Source organism: Ursus arctos, unplaced genomic scaffold (genome assembly GCF_023065955.2).
Source record: "Ursus arctos isolate Adak ecotype North America unplaced genomic scaffold, UrsArc2.0 scaffold_36, whole genome shotgun sequence".
NCBI classification, from domain to species: Eukaryota; Metazoa; Chordata; class Mammalia; order Carnivora; family Ursidae; genus Ursus; species Ursus arctos.
Window position 1 is genome coordinate 25,506,411 of NW_026623050.1, and position 21,346 is coordinate 25,527,756.

Sequence of the window (21,346 nt, forward strand, 5' to 3'; positions counted from 1 at the left end):
GTTTCCTTGACTTCCTAAACCTCGCATCTGTGTTAGTTGTGTATCACAGAACAGGTCTGCAGCGAGTGCCTTCACACTTACTGATAGTTACTACACAACGCCAATCGTGTGCTCACTGACCCGGAAGCTCAGGCCACTGACTTGGGAGGTTCCAAATGGTTTAAAACACAAGACAGCTCTACAAAAGAAGGCATGAGATAAAGAATTTGCATTTCTCTAAAAGAGACCTATTCTTTCCCCATATGGAGGAGGCTACTGTGAGAAGTGCCCCCCAGGGAAAAAACAAGAGAGAGAGAAAACACTTACTCTACTCCATCGGTGATGACTGGATAAATGAAATGAGGTATATCCATACAGTGGGATAGTATGGAGCTATAAAAAAGGACTGAGGCATCAATATCTGCTCCAACATCGAAGAACACCTCAAAAACAAGACGCTAAGTGAAAGAAGACCACGTATTACATGATTTAGTTACGTAATGTCCAGAAAAGGCAAATCTGCAGAGACAGAAAGCACATTAAAGGCGGTCTTAGACTGGGAGCAGGAAGGGGCAGTAACAGCAAACGGGCATGAGGACTCTTTCTGGGGTGACAGAAACATTCGACAACCAGACTGTGATGGTGCTTGCACAACTCTCTAAGTTTACTAAAAATCATTGACTTGTACCGTTAAGAAGGGTGAAGTTTATGAGATGTAAATTATGCCTCAACTTTTGAAAATGGTAGAAACAGGGGCGCCTGGGTGGCACAGCGGTTAAGCGTCTGCCTTCGGCTCAGGGCGTGATCCCGGCGTTGTTGGATCGAGCCCCATGTCAGGCTCTTCCGCCATGAGCCTGCTTCTTCCTCTCCCACTCCCCCTGCTTGTGTTTCCTCTCTCGCTGGCTGTAAATAAATAAAAAAAATCTAAAAAAAAAAAAAAAAAAAAGAAAATGGTAGAAACAATAAGGAAAGCGTATTGTTTGCTGGATCCTTAAAAAGTTGGGTCTTTGTCACGAGGTCATAGAATGACAGAGATGGCAGGAACTTATAGCTCAGTGCATTTCTGAGCTACACCTGGAGTTCACCTGAAGAAGGTGAGGCAGGGGGTGAGGGGGGGTTAGGAGATAGTCAGTTGCTCAAAGCCACTTACATAATTAATGGTGAAACTGGGATCAGAACCCAGGCCTCTTAATTACTTGTCCGGCGCCCTCTCTGGTTTGAGGTCTTCATTATTGTGCTCCATGCAAAGCCCCAGGGCGTTAACCACACAGATAATAAAATGTACTCACAAACAGATGTGCTTGAGTCGAAGACTGATATGTTTTTGGAGTGTACACCATACTGGATAATCCATGATTTCATTATTGTTTGCATCGAACGCTTATATATTTCATTTTCTTGTCTCAGTATTTGTCTTTTACATGAACTCGATGCCTGTGTATACGTTTAAATCAAAGATTCCTTCCTTACCCAGAAGATTCATAGATGAGTTTTTCAGAAGCTGAATCAACTCTGAAAGTCTCACTGCTTTCAGTACAACCAACAGCAAACATTCTAATTCAGACCTAGCCACAGGGGCTTGTCTTTCTAATAGAAATGTAAAATAGATCTTTATTTGCCACAAAATTAAAATGTGATCCAATTATGCAGAATATGAAGGAACTTGTTGAATTACAAAAAAAAAAAAAAAAATCACACACACTAATTTAAAACAATGATACCACAGCCTTAATTACCTTGGGTTTTACTACTGTAGCTTTCAAAGAGTACCGGAATAGGACGAGACACAGCCGTGCCTAAGACAGAACATACACAGAAAAATGTGACTCTGTTCAAACAAACAAATGAACAAGTTAGGAATTTTAAACAACTTTTTAGAGATATCGACCACCCTGAAAATGTTTAGTAGGCTTTATGCGTCAACCAACGTCATGGACTACGTGGATGTGTCCTCGGCAAATTCATCTATTGGAGCCCTGAGCCCCAACGTGATGCTATTTGGAAGGTAATTAGATTTAAATGAGGTCAGGAGGTTGGGGTCCCTGCGATGGGATTAGTGCCCTCAGAGGAAGAGGAAGAGGCGCCAGACCTTCCTCTCTCCACCGTGGGAAGATACGATAAAAAGCCGGCTGTCAGCAAGCCAGGAAGAGAGCCCTCACCAAGAATCAGATCCGCCAGCACTCGGGTCTGAACTTCCCAATTTCCAGAACCAGGAGAAAATAAAGTTCTGTAGCCTAATCTACGCAGTCTATGGTATTTTGTTATTGTAGCCGGAGCGAAGACAATCAAATACTTACCTTACAGTTATGCAGCCTTCTGTACTGTTCATTACAACGATCAAGGTTAAGTGGTTATACAACACCCCTTTCTCAGGAACCGGATCAGGGGTTAGTTATTCGTGTGCATTAAAGTATGTGAGAAAATATTTAGCCTTCCTAAATCTGCATTTTGCAAGGGCTATTCTTGCAGTGACTTACTTATACATTTATAGCCTATCTCCCAATGCTTTTGCCTTGGCATAAAGTGAAAATTAAAATAGAACTGCATATTTAGCTCAACTTCCCTGTCACAGAACCAGCCCTCAACTTTCTAAAATGTATGACTTTAGCCTCAAAATGATGCCTATCTCCAAACCGCTTCACTTTTTAGTTGTCTGTATACACAGGGGCCAGGCGCACGGATGCTCCCAGGAGGCTGAGGGGTTCCCCGAGAGGCAGATGTCTCCTCCTCCAGAAACACGGTGGGGATATGCAGTTAACGAGGAAGGGCAGAGCTTTGCTGACCAGTCTGTGTGAAAGCTCGGAATTTAAATACACCGATGACCTCACACTCAAGAGGCTCCAAATCGCCTCTAGGGATCAGACTTGTCCAGCCAGTCTTTCTTTCTCTAACAAAGACCAACACTCTTCCCCAGTCCACCTGAATGACCCGGGGATACCTCACGTGGACAGAAAAATTCCACAGCAGAAGGCAGTACGTGTGCAATGAGGCCTGCCTGAGCCCTCAACCAGAGGTTAAGGAACAAAGATTCTGTTTCAAATCACAGGGGTTAAGCCGGTATTGATCATAACTGAAGAAAATAAAATCACTTCATACGCACAACCTCTAAATGATCAAATCCTACACACGCTCCAATTTTCTCGAGTGACTCAGTTTACCTAATCTGTGGAAGAAAAGGGCAGAACTGGCAATCCAGAACTATCTGAGGCAGGCTAGAGCTACAGACACCTCTTCCCTTGGAAAAAGAAAAAAAAAATTCATTGAATAAACGTTAATCCTCAATGTTTCGCAAACTGTCACAGGACCCCCCAAAACATAACCTAACCGATGCTTCTTCACCAAGAGCCACGATTCTCTTCCTGCATCTCTGCACAGAAAGGCCGTGACCCTCGGCTTTCACTCTTGGGATGGCGGCCAGAGTAAGAGAAGTCAGCTGGAGAACTCTCCACAGTGGTTCTCAGGTAACCAGCTGGTTAGATTTCATCTTGTGGGGTTAGCTTTGCCTCGCTAGCAGAAGGAGGCGCTTGGCCTGGGCTTCGAAAGATTTCTGTTTAGGTTTCCTCAGGGCTCAATTCTAAACAGCCCAAATAAAGGCTCTGCTGTCCTGAAGGGCACCTTTCAAGAGAAACAAAAATAGGACGCTCGCTTAACAAAAGGGGACTGTTTGGCCACCAACGTCCTGAACGGGGTCTGACCATAGAACTGGAAGGGCTTTCTGCAAAGTTAAAAAGACGGGGAAGAAAAACAGCAGCAAGAAAAGAATCATCACAAAATCACCCACTCCAAACCCTCCTTCCCCCTCAGAAGTGCCAACGGATAAAATATAAACCTCTTTGAAGAAAACTCCAGCCGGAGCTCAGCTTTCAGATTTTAGAAGACACTGGCATCCCAAGGCCTCCCCACTGTCAGATCAAACACACACAAAATGGTTCCCTGATATTTGCCTGGTTTCCCCCATACCATAAAAAACAGGCTTTCGTTTAAATCTACTTACCACACTGTGGGTGAAGGCCTCTAATTTCACAGCACAGAGATAACACAAATAATTCATATGACATATTAGTGGGATATCTACAGGGAAAGTATTTAGTCAGAGCTCACGGAAAACAATGGGGAACTCTGCTACCGTGTCAGAAGGCAAAGGAATGGCCCTTCCCGCAGGCAGAGCCCCTCCTGTCACACTCACTGGAGTCAAAGATAAGTCCAGCCTCTTAGTATCTGAGTTGTTTTAAGTCACCAGGTCTCCCTAATGACGCAACACTTCTCTAGTCCCTCCGTGGATGGTGACATTATCAACTCCTTTCCAGGACCTCCAAAGGTTACTCCATGTCTGCAAGCCCCTTGAAAACATGAAGGGCCACAAACACGGAGGGGCAGTCCCACTATAATCATCATTAACACCACCGTCCACCCCGCCAACAAACCCTTGTGCCTTTCTGTGTCTCTCTCAACTACAAAGAAAAAATCTCCCATTTAGTTTCCCATGGCCAGACCCATCCTTTGAAGATCTCACACCCCTTCTCAAGACCCTCTTTCAACTTTCTCTCCCACGAAGCCTTTCTCCCAGGATAATGTGGAGACCTCTCCACAGCTACTATTCACTCCATCCCAACCTTGAGGTTCTGCCAAGTGTGAGGCAGATTCCCTTTAGAGACAGGATAAATCAATGCTGAGCTGTGTAGAAAGTTAAAAAAGGGGGGGGGCAGGGGAGAAGGGAAACAACTCTACAATCATCAATTAGACATGATGGGAAGGAGACCACCATCAAAGCAGGTAAAATTCAAATGCAACCTGCAACAGCAAAGTATATCAGAACCTCACTCTAACTTTAGAGACATTCTTGGTGGGCTGTTTTGGTTTTTAAAATGCCTTTAGTAAATGTGAAATTTGCGAGTCTAAAGCCAGTTTTTTGAGATACTTTTCTCTGTCACGGCATCAATCCATCCCTTTTACTTTCTCAACCACACCCCACTTGGACCTTCGGCTTATCCTCTTGAATGTAAACATGTACACATGTCCTGGTAGAAAAATTTCACCTTCCAATCCCGTTAAAAACACTGCTCCATAACGCCTCCAGCCCAGCTGTCCCTCCTGAGCTCCAGGCCCTTGTTAAAATACTGTTTTTCCTGATTCCCTGGCTAACACACTCCCTGCCAGCCCCAGATTTCCAGCTGCCCATGAGACACTTCCCCAGGACCTCCAACTAAGCCCTCCAGGGACCCAGACCTTCTCCCCTTTCACATCCCACCCCAGACTGTCCCAGCCAGTAATTCCACCCAACTCAGGACCTGACTCCTGCCATCACCTCCCTTGTGAGCCTAGGATTTCACCTCCCAGGAAAAGCTACCTCGGAGCACACCCCTCCCCCACCCGTGTCGTGGCCTGCACTATGTCTCTTCAGAATTGTCACAGAGATCTCCTAACTTGCCTCCTTATCCACACTGTCATTCTTCCACCCCAACTTCAAACACACTTAAGCTTAAGGATCTTATCAAAAAGAAACCAGATATTTTTCACTTGCTCAAAATTTTGCATCGGAAAATGTCCAAAACGCTTACCTGGCCCCTGCCTACTTTGTCCAGCTTCATGTCCTGGTCCTTGCCAACATACTTCACGCCCCGGCCGAGCTACACCTCGTTCTCCATACCTGAATGTGCCATGAACTTCCATCTCATGTATCCCGGCCAGGGACGCCCTCTCACTTTTTGTTTTCTAGGTAAATCTCTCCCCATTTTCCCCAAAACTAGGCAAAGCTACCTTCCTCGGTGAGCTTTCCCTGACCCCTCATGAGGGGAGTTCTCCCTCTTCTGTGTGCTATATATTTGGTAAGTATCTCTGGTTATAGCACTCTCCACATTTTTTGAAATTACTGTCTTTCCTGCCTATCAACTCCCCTAACCTGTACCTCCACTGAGTGGCAAGTGACCTGACACATAGCAAGTGCTCAATAAATACTTGATGAATGAAGGAAAGGAGGCAATGTATGGCATCACCTTTAAACATCTGAAGCTTTCGAAGAATATTAGATTTTCTTGCCTCATCCCAGTCTTCCCTCCGCTGGCTCGTCTCACGCATATTGATTCCAAACTACAGGGTCACTAGCATCCTGAGGGCGCTCACTGAACGCCCAAGTGACAGACAGAGAAATGGGACAGAAGACTCCAGACAATCTACAATGCTGCCCTCCAGGAACTGAGACCACTGAGAAGATAAACACACCGAAGCAGCAAAATATGAATTCAATAAGGACTCTAACTAATGAGCGATAAAACCAGAGTGTGTTTGCTCCTAAGAAATAATAATGGAAAAGACTAATTAATAAGGGGATGTTGTCAAACACCATGGTAATTTTCATTATGACATTTTGTTAGGCGCAATATGATATTGATATTTTTTCACTGAAGTTTGCAATAAAATTTCTCCACTAAATACACTCTAAATCCACACGCCGGGCATTGATGCTGTATGCTCTCTCCTCTAACGCTCAGAGTTTAAAGTCAACATTGTTGATCTGTGATACAGCAAGCACGCAGTTGTTTATGAAGCAAATTTGCTTTCAACATTTTGGTCATCAGAGCAAGCATGGTATATATTAAAGTTAAATGTATTCTAAACTACATATAATCTCACCTCTTTGGATGAGGTCCTTCTGAGGTTCCAGATTACCAGGTGGTGATATTGACAACGCCTCAAAAGCAAAACCCTGGAACAGGGGGAGGGGAGAGATGGAGACGACAATAAAATCCCTTCTAGATGGCCATTACTGGAAAACCCCAGAAGGCCACTGCACAATAACACGGGAACGGAGGCTTGGACGCAGCGATCCAGCCCGGAGATACCACCCAAAGAGTTGGAAACATACGCAATGTCAAACAACGCCACCCATGCCAGTGCTCTCAGGACTGAAGGGATAAAGTCACTGGAATCACAGCAAAGCATAACAGAATCATGGACGTTCTAAGGTACATGTCCTACAGGGCGCAGCCACACTGGATGTCGCCCTCTCAGATCCTATTTCTGCTCTAGGGTTAGCTAATGACTTAAGGCATAAAATATGCCCCGACCTTTGTGCTGTGGAAGAAGTCCTTTGGCCAGTGTCCTTCCTTAGGAGACAAGTGACAAAATAAAATGACCCTAGTTCCTGGGCCTGAATGCTTCTTTCCCAATCTGAGAAATATCAATGAATAGAGGTTCTCAGACATGGTAATAAGGACCAAGAGGTTGAAACAAATACACAAAGCCTTGTTTTCAAACCCTGTCCTTGATACCATATTGACCCAGCCTGCCATAATTGACATCTCTCCCCATCCGGCTAGCCAACTTGCTACAAGACAAAAAGAAGGCAAGCATTTTTATGCCACAGTCATCATGGGTTTTCTTGATCTTCCTGACGGGCACAATATATGTGTGTGCCTGTGTATACATGTGTGTGGACATGTGTGTATGTGTGTGCATATACAGACATCTACATTTACATTGAAATGTATAAAGATGAACTTTTTCACTGAGCAATGGCTATTTTCACAAACTATTCAATATTATAAGATTGGGACTTCTTGGCTTGAGTCTGTTTCTTAAAAAACCAGCTACTCTACACCTGTATGTGCGTGTATTACTCACACTTTCACAATACAAATTAGACAAAATAGATGCGTAATGGTGTAATTCACTTTACAATGGCACTATAACTATGGCATTACTCTATTTTCATGGCTACTGCATATTAGAACTGGCTTCCAACATCGTTGAGTAAAGAAATAAAACAACCTAATCAGACTGTCAATTAATTCTGTAAAAGTCATGTAGTATATCGAAATGAAAACATTTTCACAGCATCCAAGAAAGACCGGTTTCCACTTTTGGGTCACTTCCTCTTCCTTGCTAATGCCTCTAGCAACTATACTTTGACCTATCCTAGTCCAATTATAAGCCAAAATCAATGCAGGACCCTCAGCAAGTTTAATTGATTCTCTAAGAAAGGATATTATAATCCATCAGCACACCCTCACCTTATGCTAACATTATTTCCCCAGGTTTACCCAACACCATGGTGGTACCCATAACTACTCTCTCTCACACGGCTCTCTCTCATCAGCTCAACTACTGTAACAGCAGAGCAATTTTGAGCAGGTTGTGAGTCTCTGAGAGTATTGCTTGCAAAGTGCATGTAAATTATTAGATTACGTTACAAGTGAAAGACTCAGCAGTGGGTCACCGTAGTGGGGCATTAATGCAGAACAAGTTGAATGGAACCCACACAGACAAGCTTCTCCAACGTGATTTTTTGGCAGGGAGGAGAAAGTGAGTAAAGGGGGAGGGAGGGAAGGGAATGATGATGGGTTGCTGAGAAATGAGGCGTGAGAGCGCTCTGGAGCACAGTGGGTAGGAGGGCGCTGCCACGGCCTCAGTGGCTGAAGGGGGAAGCCGGCAGTGCGGAAGGAAGGGGGGGGGACAGGCAGACAGGGGCCCTCTTCTGGTTCAGTGGAGGGTGTGGGGTGTCCGCTCAGGAAGCCCAAGTGGCTGATGGAGTTGAGCTTCAGTGATTCGTCCTCACAAGTATCCGGCCCATGGTGGTTGAGCTGAGTGACCCGGGCAGAGCCAGTCAGGAAAGGGAACTAGCAGCAAAAGGTATGGTTTTCGATGCCTTCCGATACTCCTGTTTATTTCATACAGCAACCCATCAGAACCACGGAGGAATGATCTAAGGAAAGGAAGTCACAGACCTGAGGAAGAGACGGACGAGAGGTGCCCAGAGGGCCCGTTTCTGTATGTGCTCCACCATCACCGGGGCCACCCTCCAGGTGTGCCGGGCATCCTGCTAGGTGCCGCGCTTGCGTAACCACAGGTGGTCCTCAACCGTCTTGGGAAGCCAGCATCAGAAACATCTCCGGTTTTCAGGTGATGAAAGACACAGACTGAGCGGTGAATGCACTTACCTAAGGTCACACAGCTAGCACCCAGCACACCTGGGCCTCTGGCCCACGTCTGTCTCACTCCCAGCAGGCTTGTAACAAGCGTGCTTGCTGTTTCCCAACACGTCCGGCCTTCATCTGAGTTGCTCAAGACTGGAACAGGCCTGAACCTGCCACTGAGGGGAGGATCGGTGGGTCCAAGAGAGACAGAAATGGGACAAACAAGGGCAGCCGGGTCTAAACCCAAGGCCCAGCCGGAAGTTAAAGCAAGTGGAAGCTGTGCTTGCAGAGTTGGGAAGGACAAGTGGCCGGCTAGGCAGGGGCTCTGCACAGTTGATGAGCACGTACTTTTTGCAAAGCACTGTGCAGGAGTGAAAGAATAAACCGTGGTGCTGCCTTCTTGGGGAGACCAGTCACCTCTCGGGGAAGGTACACTGTAAGACAATAGAAAGGAACCTGGCAAAGAGGCTGCATGCTTAGTGCATGAGCAAGGCCCACATGACTGACAACTGTGGAAGACAGGGGTCACGAGAACCGCAGGATGGAGAGGGTGAGCCTTATCTCCCAGCCTTATCGAAAACCATTGTAGGCTTTCAAGAAGCAAAGAGAGATAGGGACAGAAGATGGGAGACCGGGTTGGGAAGAAGAGGGGAGGGGTGAACGCATGTATGAGGAACAGGGCTAAAGAAGGCCAAGGCCAAAGCCAAGACACATGTAGAGGAGAATCATCAGAAACGACCCCGACCTTGGGCTTCACTGAGCGATGTCACCCCTAGAATGCAAGATCCAGGAAGGCGGGGATCTGCCCTCGCTTGTGTGCTGCTTTCACACACAAGGTGCTCAGCAAACCTTCGTGGAATGAAAGAATGCCACCCTCGGGCTTTTCTACAGCGACATCATATCCAAGCAAAGGGGATCCCAGAACCTACATTCTGAGCCAGTCTTGACAGATGCACGTCTAAATGTAACAGGATATTAATGAACATGTGCTAAAAGGGGCATGAAGATACTGCATGATGGCAAATAATAAGTATTTACATTATTTTTCCCTCTCCCACCTCCTCCCTGAAATCATAATGAGTAACACCTGGACTCCAACATCAGTTACAGATGGAGTTACACTCCATCCCTCCCTCCTTCCCTCCGACTGCCAGGCCATGGCTCACAAAAAGGCTGCTTCTACCACAGGCCCAGGACGGGGTTTTTAAAATTGTGACAGGCAGCCCATAAGTAGCTCATGAAGCCGATTTGGTGGCTCGTGATTTGGATCTTGTCTTTAAATAATAGAGCAAAAGTAACTGTGCATCCCAAGTAAAGGATAAGTATTTTACATGAAAGGTTTACTGCACACCCATGTGGGGTGCGTGTGTGTCTGTGTGCGTGTGTGTGTGTGTGTGTGTGTACTGACTCACAATGCAAGAAATTCCAATATTGGACATTTTTTTTTTTTCATATTCAAGCTGAATGACCCTCGTTTTCCTGACAATCCTGCCTGAATGTGACTGTCAGAGGTACTGCTCTTTGGGCCAGTAAACTTGGCCCATCTTGAAACATCGAGAAATTCTGTGTAACCTACTAAGTTTGGAATTCGTTCCTTTGAAGTACCCCCAGTTTCACAACATACAAACAATCTTTTTTGAGAAAAAAATAAGATTTATTTATTTTTTTCTAGTTACAAAAGGAATACACGTATCGTGCAGGGAAGGCAAAAATACAGAAGAGCACAAAGAAAAAAAATACTCACACCGGAGATAACCATTTTATCGTTTCATCATTAAGGTGTACGTGGGAACACACACACACACACACACACACACACTATCGTTCTTTACAAAAATGATGTCATTCTGTGCACACTGCTCTGAAGATTATTACTTTTCACTAATAGATGACAAACCTTTTTCGCTCTCAAGAGATATTTTTCTACCCCAACGTGATTTCTGCTGTCTCCCTAGTATTCCACGGGTGGACCTGCTCCTCAGCATCTCTCCAAAAGGCACTGCCTTAACTCCTGGGCCTTGAGGAAAGCAGGCAGCCGCCAAGAGCCAGCCTCCCCCACTGCAGCCTCTGGCTGCATCCAGCTCCGGCGAGCATCGCTGCCCAGGCCGGGACCAGCGACGAGATTCTCCCCCCAGAGCCTCTGCTTCACGTTCTCCGGCGCCAGCAGCGCGTGAGACAGGCAGTGTTCTCCCCGTGCTTTAGAACAGCTCTACTGACACCGCCACCAGTTCACTGGCTCATTTTGCTACAATAATAAAAAGGCCCAGTGGGATTTGAAAACATAACCACTATTGATAATGGTCCATTATCGACGCACAAGCAACGTAACGTGCGCTGACTTTCACACTCGTCAACTACCTCATGCTGGATGAACTTGTGCTCACATTGTAATACCGTCAGGGGGCTCTCCGGGAGCAGGGGGGGGGGGGGCAGGAACTTGACTCTGTCCCTTACTGGAATCTGAGCATCCTGGCACAGCACACAAGCGGAAGGAACACCGGGACCCTTCCACGGAAGGAGAAGACACGTATTCCTTGCTACGTACTAGGAATGGGACCTCGGACACATGATTAGACCTCTGTGAGCGTCAGTCTAAAGGAAGAGGGCCAGGCTAGAGGATTCCTAAGGCCCCTTCTGCCTCTAACAGGCTTTGGGCTACTAAAGCGAGAGCAGCGCCAGCGTCGTGTGCGAGCACCACGCACCCAGCTCACACCTTCAAGCTCAAGACAGGAAACGAGCTTTAGGACCTGCCCGAGCCTCCCAGTGTCGCATCGGTTCTTCTCTGATTCTCCGTAGGCCTCAAGAAACTTGAGAGCCTCACTAATCTTCACCCTTCCTCCTCCACGCTGTGAAATTTTACATCTTCGGGGTAACAGCCTGGTCTACAGAAATTGTCCGGGTTTCCACTTTCTGCATCCGTGTGCTCGTCAGAAGTGGGCCACGAGCGCCGGGAAGGGCAAAACGCAACTCGCAACATCACGCTTGTCCTCACTGGTCAACTAATGTGATCGCTAAAAGAAGAATCAGTTTTGATTATCAAAGTGTTTCATTTGCCTTTGCTTTCCAATGCTTCATTACCTGGCCAGTCGAGAGTTACGGGCAGTTCATCCTCCCAGATGCCCTGTCCTTTCAGACACAATAGCCCCGTCACACAAACGTTCCTGGGAGTACACGCTGCATCCTTACCATCCACTGGCTTTATGACTGTACAGTGAAAATGAAAAGCAATGCACTTTATTGAAGAGTTTTTAGACTTGCTAAATATACCCTTGTTTCTTCTGTGATTTGTATGTTGAAAATCCATTAACTGCTATACAGTCTTCCCCAGGACTGGCATCGATCATATGGGAGGAGAGAAGCCTCTCTGCTTCTGGAAGGGCGGAATCACATCTGGTTGTCTTTTCTCCGTCTTTGTCCATTTCTTCAGGTTTCTTTAAAACTAATTGGAAGAGTCAATAAACATGCCCGCCAATTCCCTTAACACACCAGGAAGCAGAGCATCACGCCCTTCAGACCTGTTCTTGTTCTGTGTTTCCAAGTTTTCCCTTACCTGCCTTTGTCAATTGGCATTCTCGACAAGTTCGTCATAACTTCTCAAAGTGTCAACTTTTCCTCTTTTCATTGCCCTTGTTAAAGATAATTTAAAATTAGAAAGTCACATTCCCCGCCATTTCAGAGTCAATGCTAATTTCATTTTCCTTTGCACCGAAGTCTCCTTCCCTCTAGAGATTCCCTTCCTTGTTCACAGCCCCCACTCCCCAGCCCCAAACAGGCATTCTTCATCCCTGTACGCGCTGTTCCATTCCCCTACTGTACCCTGTACCCTTCTTATCTCTCCCCCAAAATACTTCACCCAGTGCAACACACTTTACTTGTGGTTCTCCTTCCTTCACTCCACTTCTGAGAGAAATGTCTGTGTCTGGAGATTGTAAAGTCACCTTCAGGAAAGAGGCATACAGTTGGCTGTCAATTAATCAGGATAAGACAGAAAAAATTACATCGTGTGCGGCTTTGCTTCTCAGTACATGCATTTATGCTTTGGGGATCAAGAGGATTTCTCCCACACAACCTAAAATTCATATTTATGCCTTTTGTTTGGCTATAACTAATTCTCTACCTAGCAGCACAGTAGTTAATAGTCTGGATTATTTAAAACACTGATTACCATACCTCATTATAAATTCAAGTGTTGGTCCCTCATTTTTCCCCCGTTCTGTCTCACCTCTATCCTTTGCAATCTGCCTATTTATCCTTGGTAGCACTCTTTGCTCATAAACTAAGTCCAATCATTTCATATTGTGTAATTTTTAGTCCTACGTCTAGTTTGACATATAGATTTTTAAGCCAGTTTATTTTCCCCCATTAAGCACAGACCCAAACGTCACCATTCCTGTCACGTATACAATTCCATCAAGTTTCAGAGTGTCATTTATACACAATTTTATTTCTTCTTACTTCGTTCACACACGCCTACCACTTACGTACAGCAACTTCACTACATTCATATTTCATAAACTTCATCAGTATTCAGCCAAATCCTCCCCCGAAGTAAGCTAGGTATTTTTAACAGTGCGCTGCCTCTTTCACAGGCTTGAGAAGCCTGTACTAAGTGGCACCCTTCCTTGTACCCCAGAGGAGTTTCATCTATTATGGTCTGTATGGTCTGTTCGTGGATGGAGGAACTTCCTGATTATTTCAAAAAAACTTTCAGATAGTTCACAATCAAAACTCAAATGCCCAGTAACTTCGTTAGAGATGATTCGAGGCCGGGAGATTATCGATCCTCTGTGCCACAAGCCTTCCTACTCCGTTACAGCCTCTGATTGAGCTTTGGTACAGAAACTCCCTGGCCTGCCCCCTCTCCAGCACCTTCAGGGGTCTGCGAGACCTATACTCTCAACGGGTGGCGGACGTGGGAGAGGGCTCTGCAGCTGGTCACCAGGGCCTCAGTCCTGTGGACCAGACAATCACCAGGAAACCACAGGGCCACGCCAGTGTCAATGTGCCAGAGCACGTAATATGATAAGACAGTCTGTAATAATGACATGTCAGTGGAGGCCATAAGCATCTGTTAGGGGAAAAAGAAAACAACAACAACAACCATTCTTCTACCAACACAAGGGAATTGTTACCTGTAATTCCTTTTCACACTGGCACGTAAAAGCGGGAGCAAAACTCGAGCCACGAGACATGGCACATCTATTCCTCATCACGCCCCATTCCCCCCTTCTATAGACTTCTCTAGACCATCTCCTTGATGTCCTTACTCCAAAAACAAAACAGCAATAAGAATAATAATAATTGGGCTGCCACAAAAGAACATCATGACCCCTAAGATGAATTTGCAATGCTGTGACATCAAGGATACCAGAAGATAAGCACAGACTGTCATGAAATCATGTGGGACGGCCCTGAGAAAGTCGCCTCTGATGGGGCTTTGCTGGGCATGCTTTCCATACTGGTCCAGTGAACAAAGGCCCGGACTTTAAAGGAGAATTTCCTTTGGGAGAATTTAAACGTTCTTTATTGATATTCTTGAAAGTCTTTCCTCCTACCCTAGAATTTCCTAGTTTTTAGGATTTATGATACCCTCTCAATATATCTAAGGAAGAGGCAAAATTAGCTGATATTTCTATCTACCATTATTACGTGGGGGAGAGGTTACATAATGCTATGGGAATACATTACCTAACTTATTTGTAAAAACAACAGTCTTCCTAAACATCTGAGAATGATTTTACATCCTCTGTAACTGTTGGGAAGGATTAAGGCTCTCGATTCAGGTTGAGATTTTCCTAGAAAGTAAAAACCTCAATTAACCAGAATCAACCAATTAAAGTGAATTTCCGTTTTGCTCCTTGCAAGTTAGAGACCAGAAAAGGCAAATAACAAAACATACTGATATTGAGGATTTAACAGAAAAAGAAAACAATTTCCAAGCTGGGATCAGGGCAGATTTAGTCCAATCTCTGGCACTGTCTCCATTCACAGTTCTATAATGTACAATCAGAATTCATCCTCAGAACAGTGACCCTGTGGCACTGTAAGATCCTCGAACCTCAAAGAAAGATTCGATTACATTCCGCATGTTCTTTCTAGGGTGGGAAAGGGGACCAGTACATTTAAAAGAAACATATTCAAAGAGAAAAAGACAGAGAAGATCCGGTTCATCTACTGTTAGCCAGAAAAACTAATTCATTAGTAATGCCTTGGTACCCTTATAGAAAAATCATGATTTACTGTATATTAATCAACACTTGAACACTGATTATCTGGAGAATTTTTTTTAAAGCATTAATTCAAAATGATTCACTTTTATTTCTCTTAACATACGGTTTAGTAAGGTGGGTGAAATTTAACAGCTCGTTTCCAAACCAACACTTCCCATTATGAATCACACATACACACGCACACGCACAAAATCCCCCCCCCAAAAAAAGCAAAACATTTTTTCCCAAAATCATAGAAGAAAGAACAATACAGAGAAAAAGAGAGACGCTGTTCCTAAATTCTCAGCAAGGATGACAGTCTTCATATTCAGAAAGATCTTCCACATTCTAGGTTAGTGTTCACTCTGGTACCTAAAAGCCTTTCAAAGCAGACTCTTGTTGGTCTGGAAGAATCTGTCACTAATCTACGAGGACTGGTCAGGAATCTCCCTGAGGGAGTGGACGATGTCTACCTCAGAGCACCTGAACAATGGCTCATGGAAAACAAAGAGGGTAAGCAGCAGGTTATGTCATATGAAGACAGCGGGTTTTCTACAAAATTTTAGTCTTCGGCACACAGGGCAGTCACATTATAATTCTCCCCCAGACACCTGAAATGTCGTTATGCATTTTGCTTCTTCAAACACATAACACACATGGAACCTAAGAAGCACAATTCATCAAGGAGACCAAAACGCTGAGGGCAGAGAGGAGAAGCACTCTCACAGACAGTGGCGTACGCCGTGAGAGACCGCCCCCCACACACAGAGTTCTCAGCGACCCCCAACTCAGTCTGCCCTTCCAACAACACACCACAACTTTCTGGAAGCAAAAATGGGAAAATGTGGAGAAAAATGTGCATCCTCGGTCAGAAGTGACAAGAGTGTGGCCCAAGGAGAGGCAGCCATGGGCTTGTCTCGCTTCATTCCAAAGGCAGCTCTGGACAGGGGTCGCTTTGCTCCCAAAAGCAATTCAGCTGTCGCCCAAATCCTCAGAACATTTCACCTGGAGGCACAACTATAGCAACGAATATTCTCGCACCTCCCTACACACCTTGGAGCCTGGTGTGGAGCTAGCAGTGTGTGTGCTGCACCCCGACCACCACCACCACCACCACCTCTGCTGCCCTGAAAACACAAGCTGAAGGGTCTCAGGGGAGGGGGCTTCCATGCAGACTCTGTATTTCAGTTTTGGAAACGGAGGCATTTTCTAAAGCCAAGGCTCCTCATGATGCTGGTAGGTTCTGGAAAATTCCAGCAGGTGACTAACATAAAAGGAGTCTGCTATAAACGTTTCTAGCCACTCAGGATTTGACTTCTGGATTAATAATTCAATTCTTTTTAAGAAAGTAGGGGGAAGCAACAGAAAAGGTTATCATAACTATCACCAAATGCATTTTCTAAAATTGTTCCATTACATTTTTAAGGGTATAATTATAAATGTTTTTATGAGCAATTTACCAGAAAATTAAAGTCCCTTAGTTTAAAAAACAATTATTCCATCCCTCTGGCAAAGGATTTTATCCCAGCCAGTAGCTCTTTCAAACTATGGGGCATCACTTGTTCACTGTGGAGAGCCAGGCCCATGTTAGAAAAGTTGATCCGAGAATCAATCTCTAGAAAAGGCTATATAAACTGCCAGGCAAGAAGGGTACCTATCAGAAAGTGAATCAACCAACACTGAAAGGGGGGGCGTGGAGTGGAGACCAACCACTTTGGTTATATGGTTCTAGAAGTCCTCAGGACTACAAATAAACTAAAGGCCTTGTTAACTGATTTTAAGTCAATCTCAACTGAGCCTCCGGGGGTTCAATCTCAACCCAACTGAGCTTTTCAGTGTTAATCCCATCTTTTGGTTTCGATTTTTCCCTTAGGTCGGCCTGCCCTAAAAGCCTTCAAGCGACGGGACCGGCGCTCCAAACCAACTGTGGTCACGCAGCCCTGTGAGGGTAACTTCAGGGAAGCAAACTATGGAAGCTTCTGGCATGCATATAATAATGAGATTCTGGAAAAGGGTTTTTAACAACAGTTATGTCGCAATGCTTATGGCTCCCTGAAGTCTCTGAAAGCCTTGTTAAATTAAAGATTCGCTGTGGTTTTTTTTCCCGCTTCATTCTTACATCCCATGTTGCCTCTTGCCTTTCTTTTTTGCCTTTGATTGTGTTGTAAAGACGGTACTGAATGACACCAGCCATCATTAATACGACCTAGAAAACCGGACAGTTTCATTACAACTGCTAACATTCCCTGCTAGTTTTAAGGACTGGGGGAGGTCCGTCTTTCAGATTACAAAGTCACACATCAGATTCTGGAAGCACAGGCACTAAGGGTATGCAGCCCATTCACACGGGGACTCCCAGGAGCTTGGCATTCAGCAACAGCTTCAAGTCTACCTAGGTAATGTCTCATGAGGTCACCTCAATGTCACGAGAATCCAGACCACAATGTCTGTGGACTGCAAACACTGGCTGGCTGGAAGCTAACCCTGCCACCTCTCTGGAAAGCATTTCCCAAATCCAAAAGCTTCCCATTTCACCCAATGCCAAGAATTCCATTCAATCCTCCTTGAGGTTGAAAATGCTCATCATAGGGTGATGATGTTTGCTTTTCCTTTTGAGTTGTGTGCCTTTCTGTTTTAAGGATTAAACAGGCGTAATCACCTAGCGTGTAGGTTAATTTCTTTCCGATATTGTAGTTTATGCAACATTACTGCTGGGTGCCAGCTCCTCTTGCTGCTTACACTCCGGGAGCCAACCTGCATATTCCACCAACTCCATTACATCATCTGAAAACCCAAACATTTCCCATTTTCAAATCACTCTCATCTACCAGGCATACTTCCACATTCTCTCTTTTTCTCCCCAGGTCATACACACGAAGATTGGTACCCCTGAGGAGCAGACACTACATCTGAGGTTAAAGCCTGCAAATGCACATAATTTCTGGAAGCTATGACTACTGCTGTGTTAGCTAAAGGATGCCTCCATCTCTGACCTTCCTTTTTCCATTCAGACTGTTATATAACCTAGTGCCTGCGTGCAGGATGTGAGTTGAGTGTTTGGGCCTTACCTCTTCTCCCTCCCCCTAGTAAATATCTGGAGAAGAGTGAGTGGAGGGTGACCCTCTAGGGGGGAAGGGGACAAAGGTCAACAGGTCAGCTGTGCAGGATGGATCTCACCCCGACTTTGTCCCTCTCCCCTTTTTGCTAAGCCTAGGGGGCTAGCGGTAACTGAATGCCCCAGCGTTATATAATTTGCAAGAACAGCAAGTTACGGATTTGTTAGTCGGTTCCGCAGCCTGCCACCCTGATCTCTTGCAAGAACACCTTCTGGCAAGGATGACACCTGAAGATGCTAATAACACACGGGGTGGGGGGAGGGTTAAGAAAGAGGGAGGTGACAGCACAAACCAGAAATGAGTGTGGCTTCCTATATACTATGTACCCCCCCTTAAAAAAAAAAAAACTCAGAAACACATGAAGGGGATTTTCTCCAGTGTTTCTGATTAACCCTGTTACATAACCCGCTCGCATTCCAAATCCACCGTCTCAGGGTCTAAATATACTCTTTGCAGCCAAAAGCTCTCCACACACAAACTCACCGAGCTGGCGGCAGGACCCGGCCCCCAGCCCTGATCCCCCTCCCTCCCTTTCCGGCCCTTGCTACAGCCCCCTCCCGCTGAAACCGCGGTTCGGCGTGTTCACTCCTCGGAAATCGCCTTTAATTAAATGTTTTTCGTGTGTGTCATCCTGATGGCTTTTACTGTACTCGAATTCCGTGAATGGGAAAGCGCCCGGACAGGGGGTGTGGCTAAGGGGGGGGGGATACTGTAAAACAGCCAGCACATGATCAGCCATATTCCTACCTCCAACTATAACATCGAGAGGAAGGGAGCGGCTCCCGGGCCCCCACTCGCCTCTCCCCAGCCCTCCCCAGTCGCGGCCAGAAGCCGAGAGGCAAGAGGAGGGGGCGCGCTGGGCCAGTGCCCAAGCCTGGGCTGGAGATCCTCCTGATGCCCAGCCCTGGGCTACTCGCGCGAGCCCGCTTCCTCCGGAGTGACAGGCGTGATTTATACATTATTTACAACAGTAATTAAAGCCGTAGCTTCCTCCCGTTCTTTGCAAACTCCAGGCGCAATCAAATAAATAATCCCCCACCTCCAAGAGAAACCCCCACATCAGGTTCCGACACCTTTAAGAAAGAGAGAGAGTGAGCTTTCCCCAACACTCGACTTTAACTAGGAAAAAGCAAGGAGGGGGCAATGGAGTCCCCCGCCCCCCCCTTCCCGCACATACGCTCCAAAATGAAGTGTAAAAATCGCTCGGGGGGGGGGGGCATCTCTCGCACTATCCAACCAGCATTCAACACTCGCTGACCATTCCCAGGTTCTTGCAGAAACGCTTGAACCTCAGAGAGGGAAGGATTCCCAGGGCAGAAATAAGTTTGGGTGCATTTCGAGCTTTCTGTTTGTGCTTGTTCGCTTTTGCAGACGCTCACTCCAAATGCGCGTGGAGCGCCCCACAGCACCACCGCCCTCCGCGCGCTGGCGCGCACACGCCCCCCGCCAGCCTGGGCGCCGGGCTGCGAACCCCGGGTCTGCAAACTTGCGGATCTCCCCTCGCCGCGCCCGCCAGACAACTTGGCGAGCACCTCACGCGCCCGCACCCCCCTTCCTTCAGCCCTTCCTCCATATCCCAAACCCACCGTCGTGTTCCAGAGAAGGTGCCCACGTCGCCCCCAGATCCAGGAGCGCCCCCTCTCCACCCCCGGGGCTTCCCAGGTCGCTCACTCCTCCCGCACCCCCTCAGCTCTGCGGGGGACCGAAAACACACCCCGTCTGGGGCAGCCTGGGCCGAAACTGTCAAGAGGAGAAAAGGTAAAGCGGGAGGAGGGTGGCCATAAACGGATCTCTTTTCCTTCTTAAAAGGACACTGCCGCTTTAAAAGTTTCTTTCCCGGGCCCCCACTCTCCGGTTCTCCGTATTTTGGGGGAGCGTATTTAATTTGGGCTACGCGGCTTTCCTCCTCTCTTTGCAGAAAAATCAAAGCCAGGGGGTGAGCCCGCCGGCTGTCAACCCTCCTGCCGCCTCCCCCGCCCCCCTCTCCTCCCGCAACCCGAGAACGGGCTGCAAAAGTTTGCAACATTTCTGGGGGGCGGAGGGGGGAGGGGAGGGGGGTTCTCCGGGCTCGGGGCGCCGCTGCAGGCTCGCGCGCGGCCCCGGACCCCGCGCTCCGGGCGCCCGCTCCCGGCCGGCCCCCGCTCCGCTCCCGGGCTCCCGCCGCCCCCTCCTCAGCCCCTCTCGCAGCCTCCTACCTCTGCTGGTGCTGGAATAGCTCTGTCTGCGCACCGGGGCGGGCGGCTCGCTCTTGCGGGCGGATTCCTGGTTCAGCGGGGTCTCCCTGGCGCCGGCGGCCGCGTCCGCGCCGCTGCTGCCCGGCTCGCTGGCGGCGGGGTCGGGGGCTGCCGGAGCTGACTCCATGTTTTTTCCCAATGTAGAGATCGCTGGAGATGGCGAGCTCCGAGACTCCCTCTATCTTCTGTTTTCAGAGCAACTCTATGGTACCAAAAAAAAAAAAAAAAAAAAGGGGGGGAGAAAGAGACCAGGGAGAGCAGGAGGGAGAGAGCAGGCGGCGGCGGGCGAGCGAGAGCGCGAGGGAGCGCGCGGAGTGTGTCTGGGTGGACGTCTGTGTGCGCCCGAGAGGGGTTGGGAGGCGGGTCTGGCCACAGGCAGCGCTAGCGAGAGCTTCTCCAGCCGGCCCCCACACCCACATTCCCCACCCTCCAGACCCCAGACCGAGAGCCACCGACTGGCTGCCAATTTGGGGAAGGGGGGGCAGGAGGGGAGAGGCTCTCTTGCCCCGATCCTCCCCTTTGCCCAGCCCAGGGACAGAAATTAAGATCAGCGAGATGATTCCGTGGCTACTTCTGAGACTCTCTCGGGAACAGAACTCGTCCCCATCTGCAGCCAGCCTGAGAAGAGACAAATGCGATCATCCACGTTGGGGAATCGCGGCTAGCTCCCTGCCAGCCCACCCCAGGACTGAGGAGAAACTAAAAAGGAATTTGACCTGGGCTGACACCCCAAGGAAAGAGGAGGATGGGGGAAGTGGCACTTCTTACTTCCGGATGGGACGTCCAGTGGGTTTCCAGACTTGGTTTGATACATCTGTGTCTAAGACAGATTTTGGGTCTAGAATCTCCATGGACAGCCAATTTCTGGTGTGGTTGAAAGAGGTGGCTTTCAGCCC

The 21,346-nt window shown here is 47.3% G+C and overlaps 1 protein-coding gene and 1 long non-coding RNA gene across 3 annotated transcripts in view; both read right to left on the bottom strand.

The window, feature by feature from the left end:
• The window catches only part of RORA (RAR related orphan receptor A), a 700,240-nt gene extending 679,642 nt beyond the window's left edge, over positions 1 to 20,598 (bottom strand). Inside the window, exon 1 of the mRNA XM_026518610.4 lies at positions 20,412 to 20,598. Coding sequence (XP_026374395.1) covers positions 20,412 to 20,577 — 166 coding nt within the window. The 5' untranslated portion in view covers positions 20,578 to 20,598. The remainder of the gene's footprint in view (positions 1 to 20,411) is intronic.
• Positions 1,373 to 20,251, bottom strand: LOC130542513 (uncharacterized). Of its 2 annotated transcripts, none has more exons than XR_008957129.1 (2): positions 12,764 to 20,251; positions 1,373 to 12,517 (listed from the first exon to the last, which is right to left on the bottom strand). It is a non-coding gene; the product is annotated as an uncharacterized LOC130542513 (long non-coding RNA). The 2 variants fall into 2 exon arrangements; XR_008957128.1 differs by having other exon boundaries at positions 12,759 to 20,251.
• Positions 20,599 to 21,346: the final 748 nt, after the last annotated feature.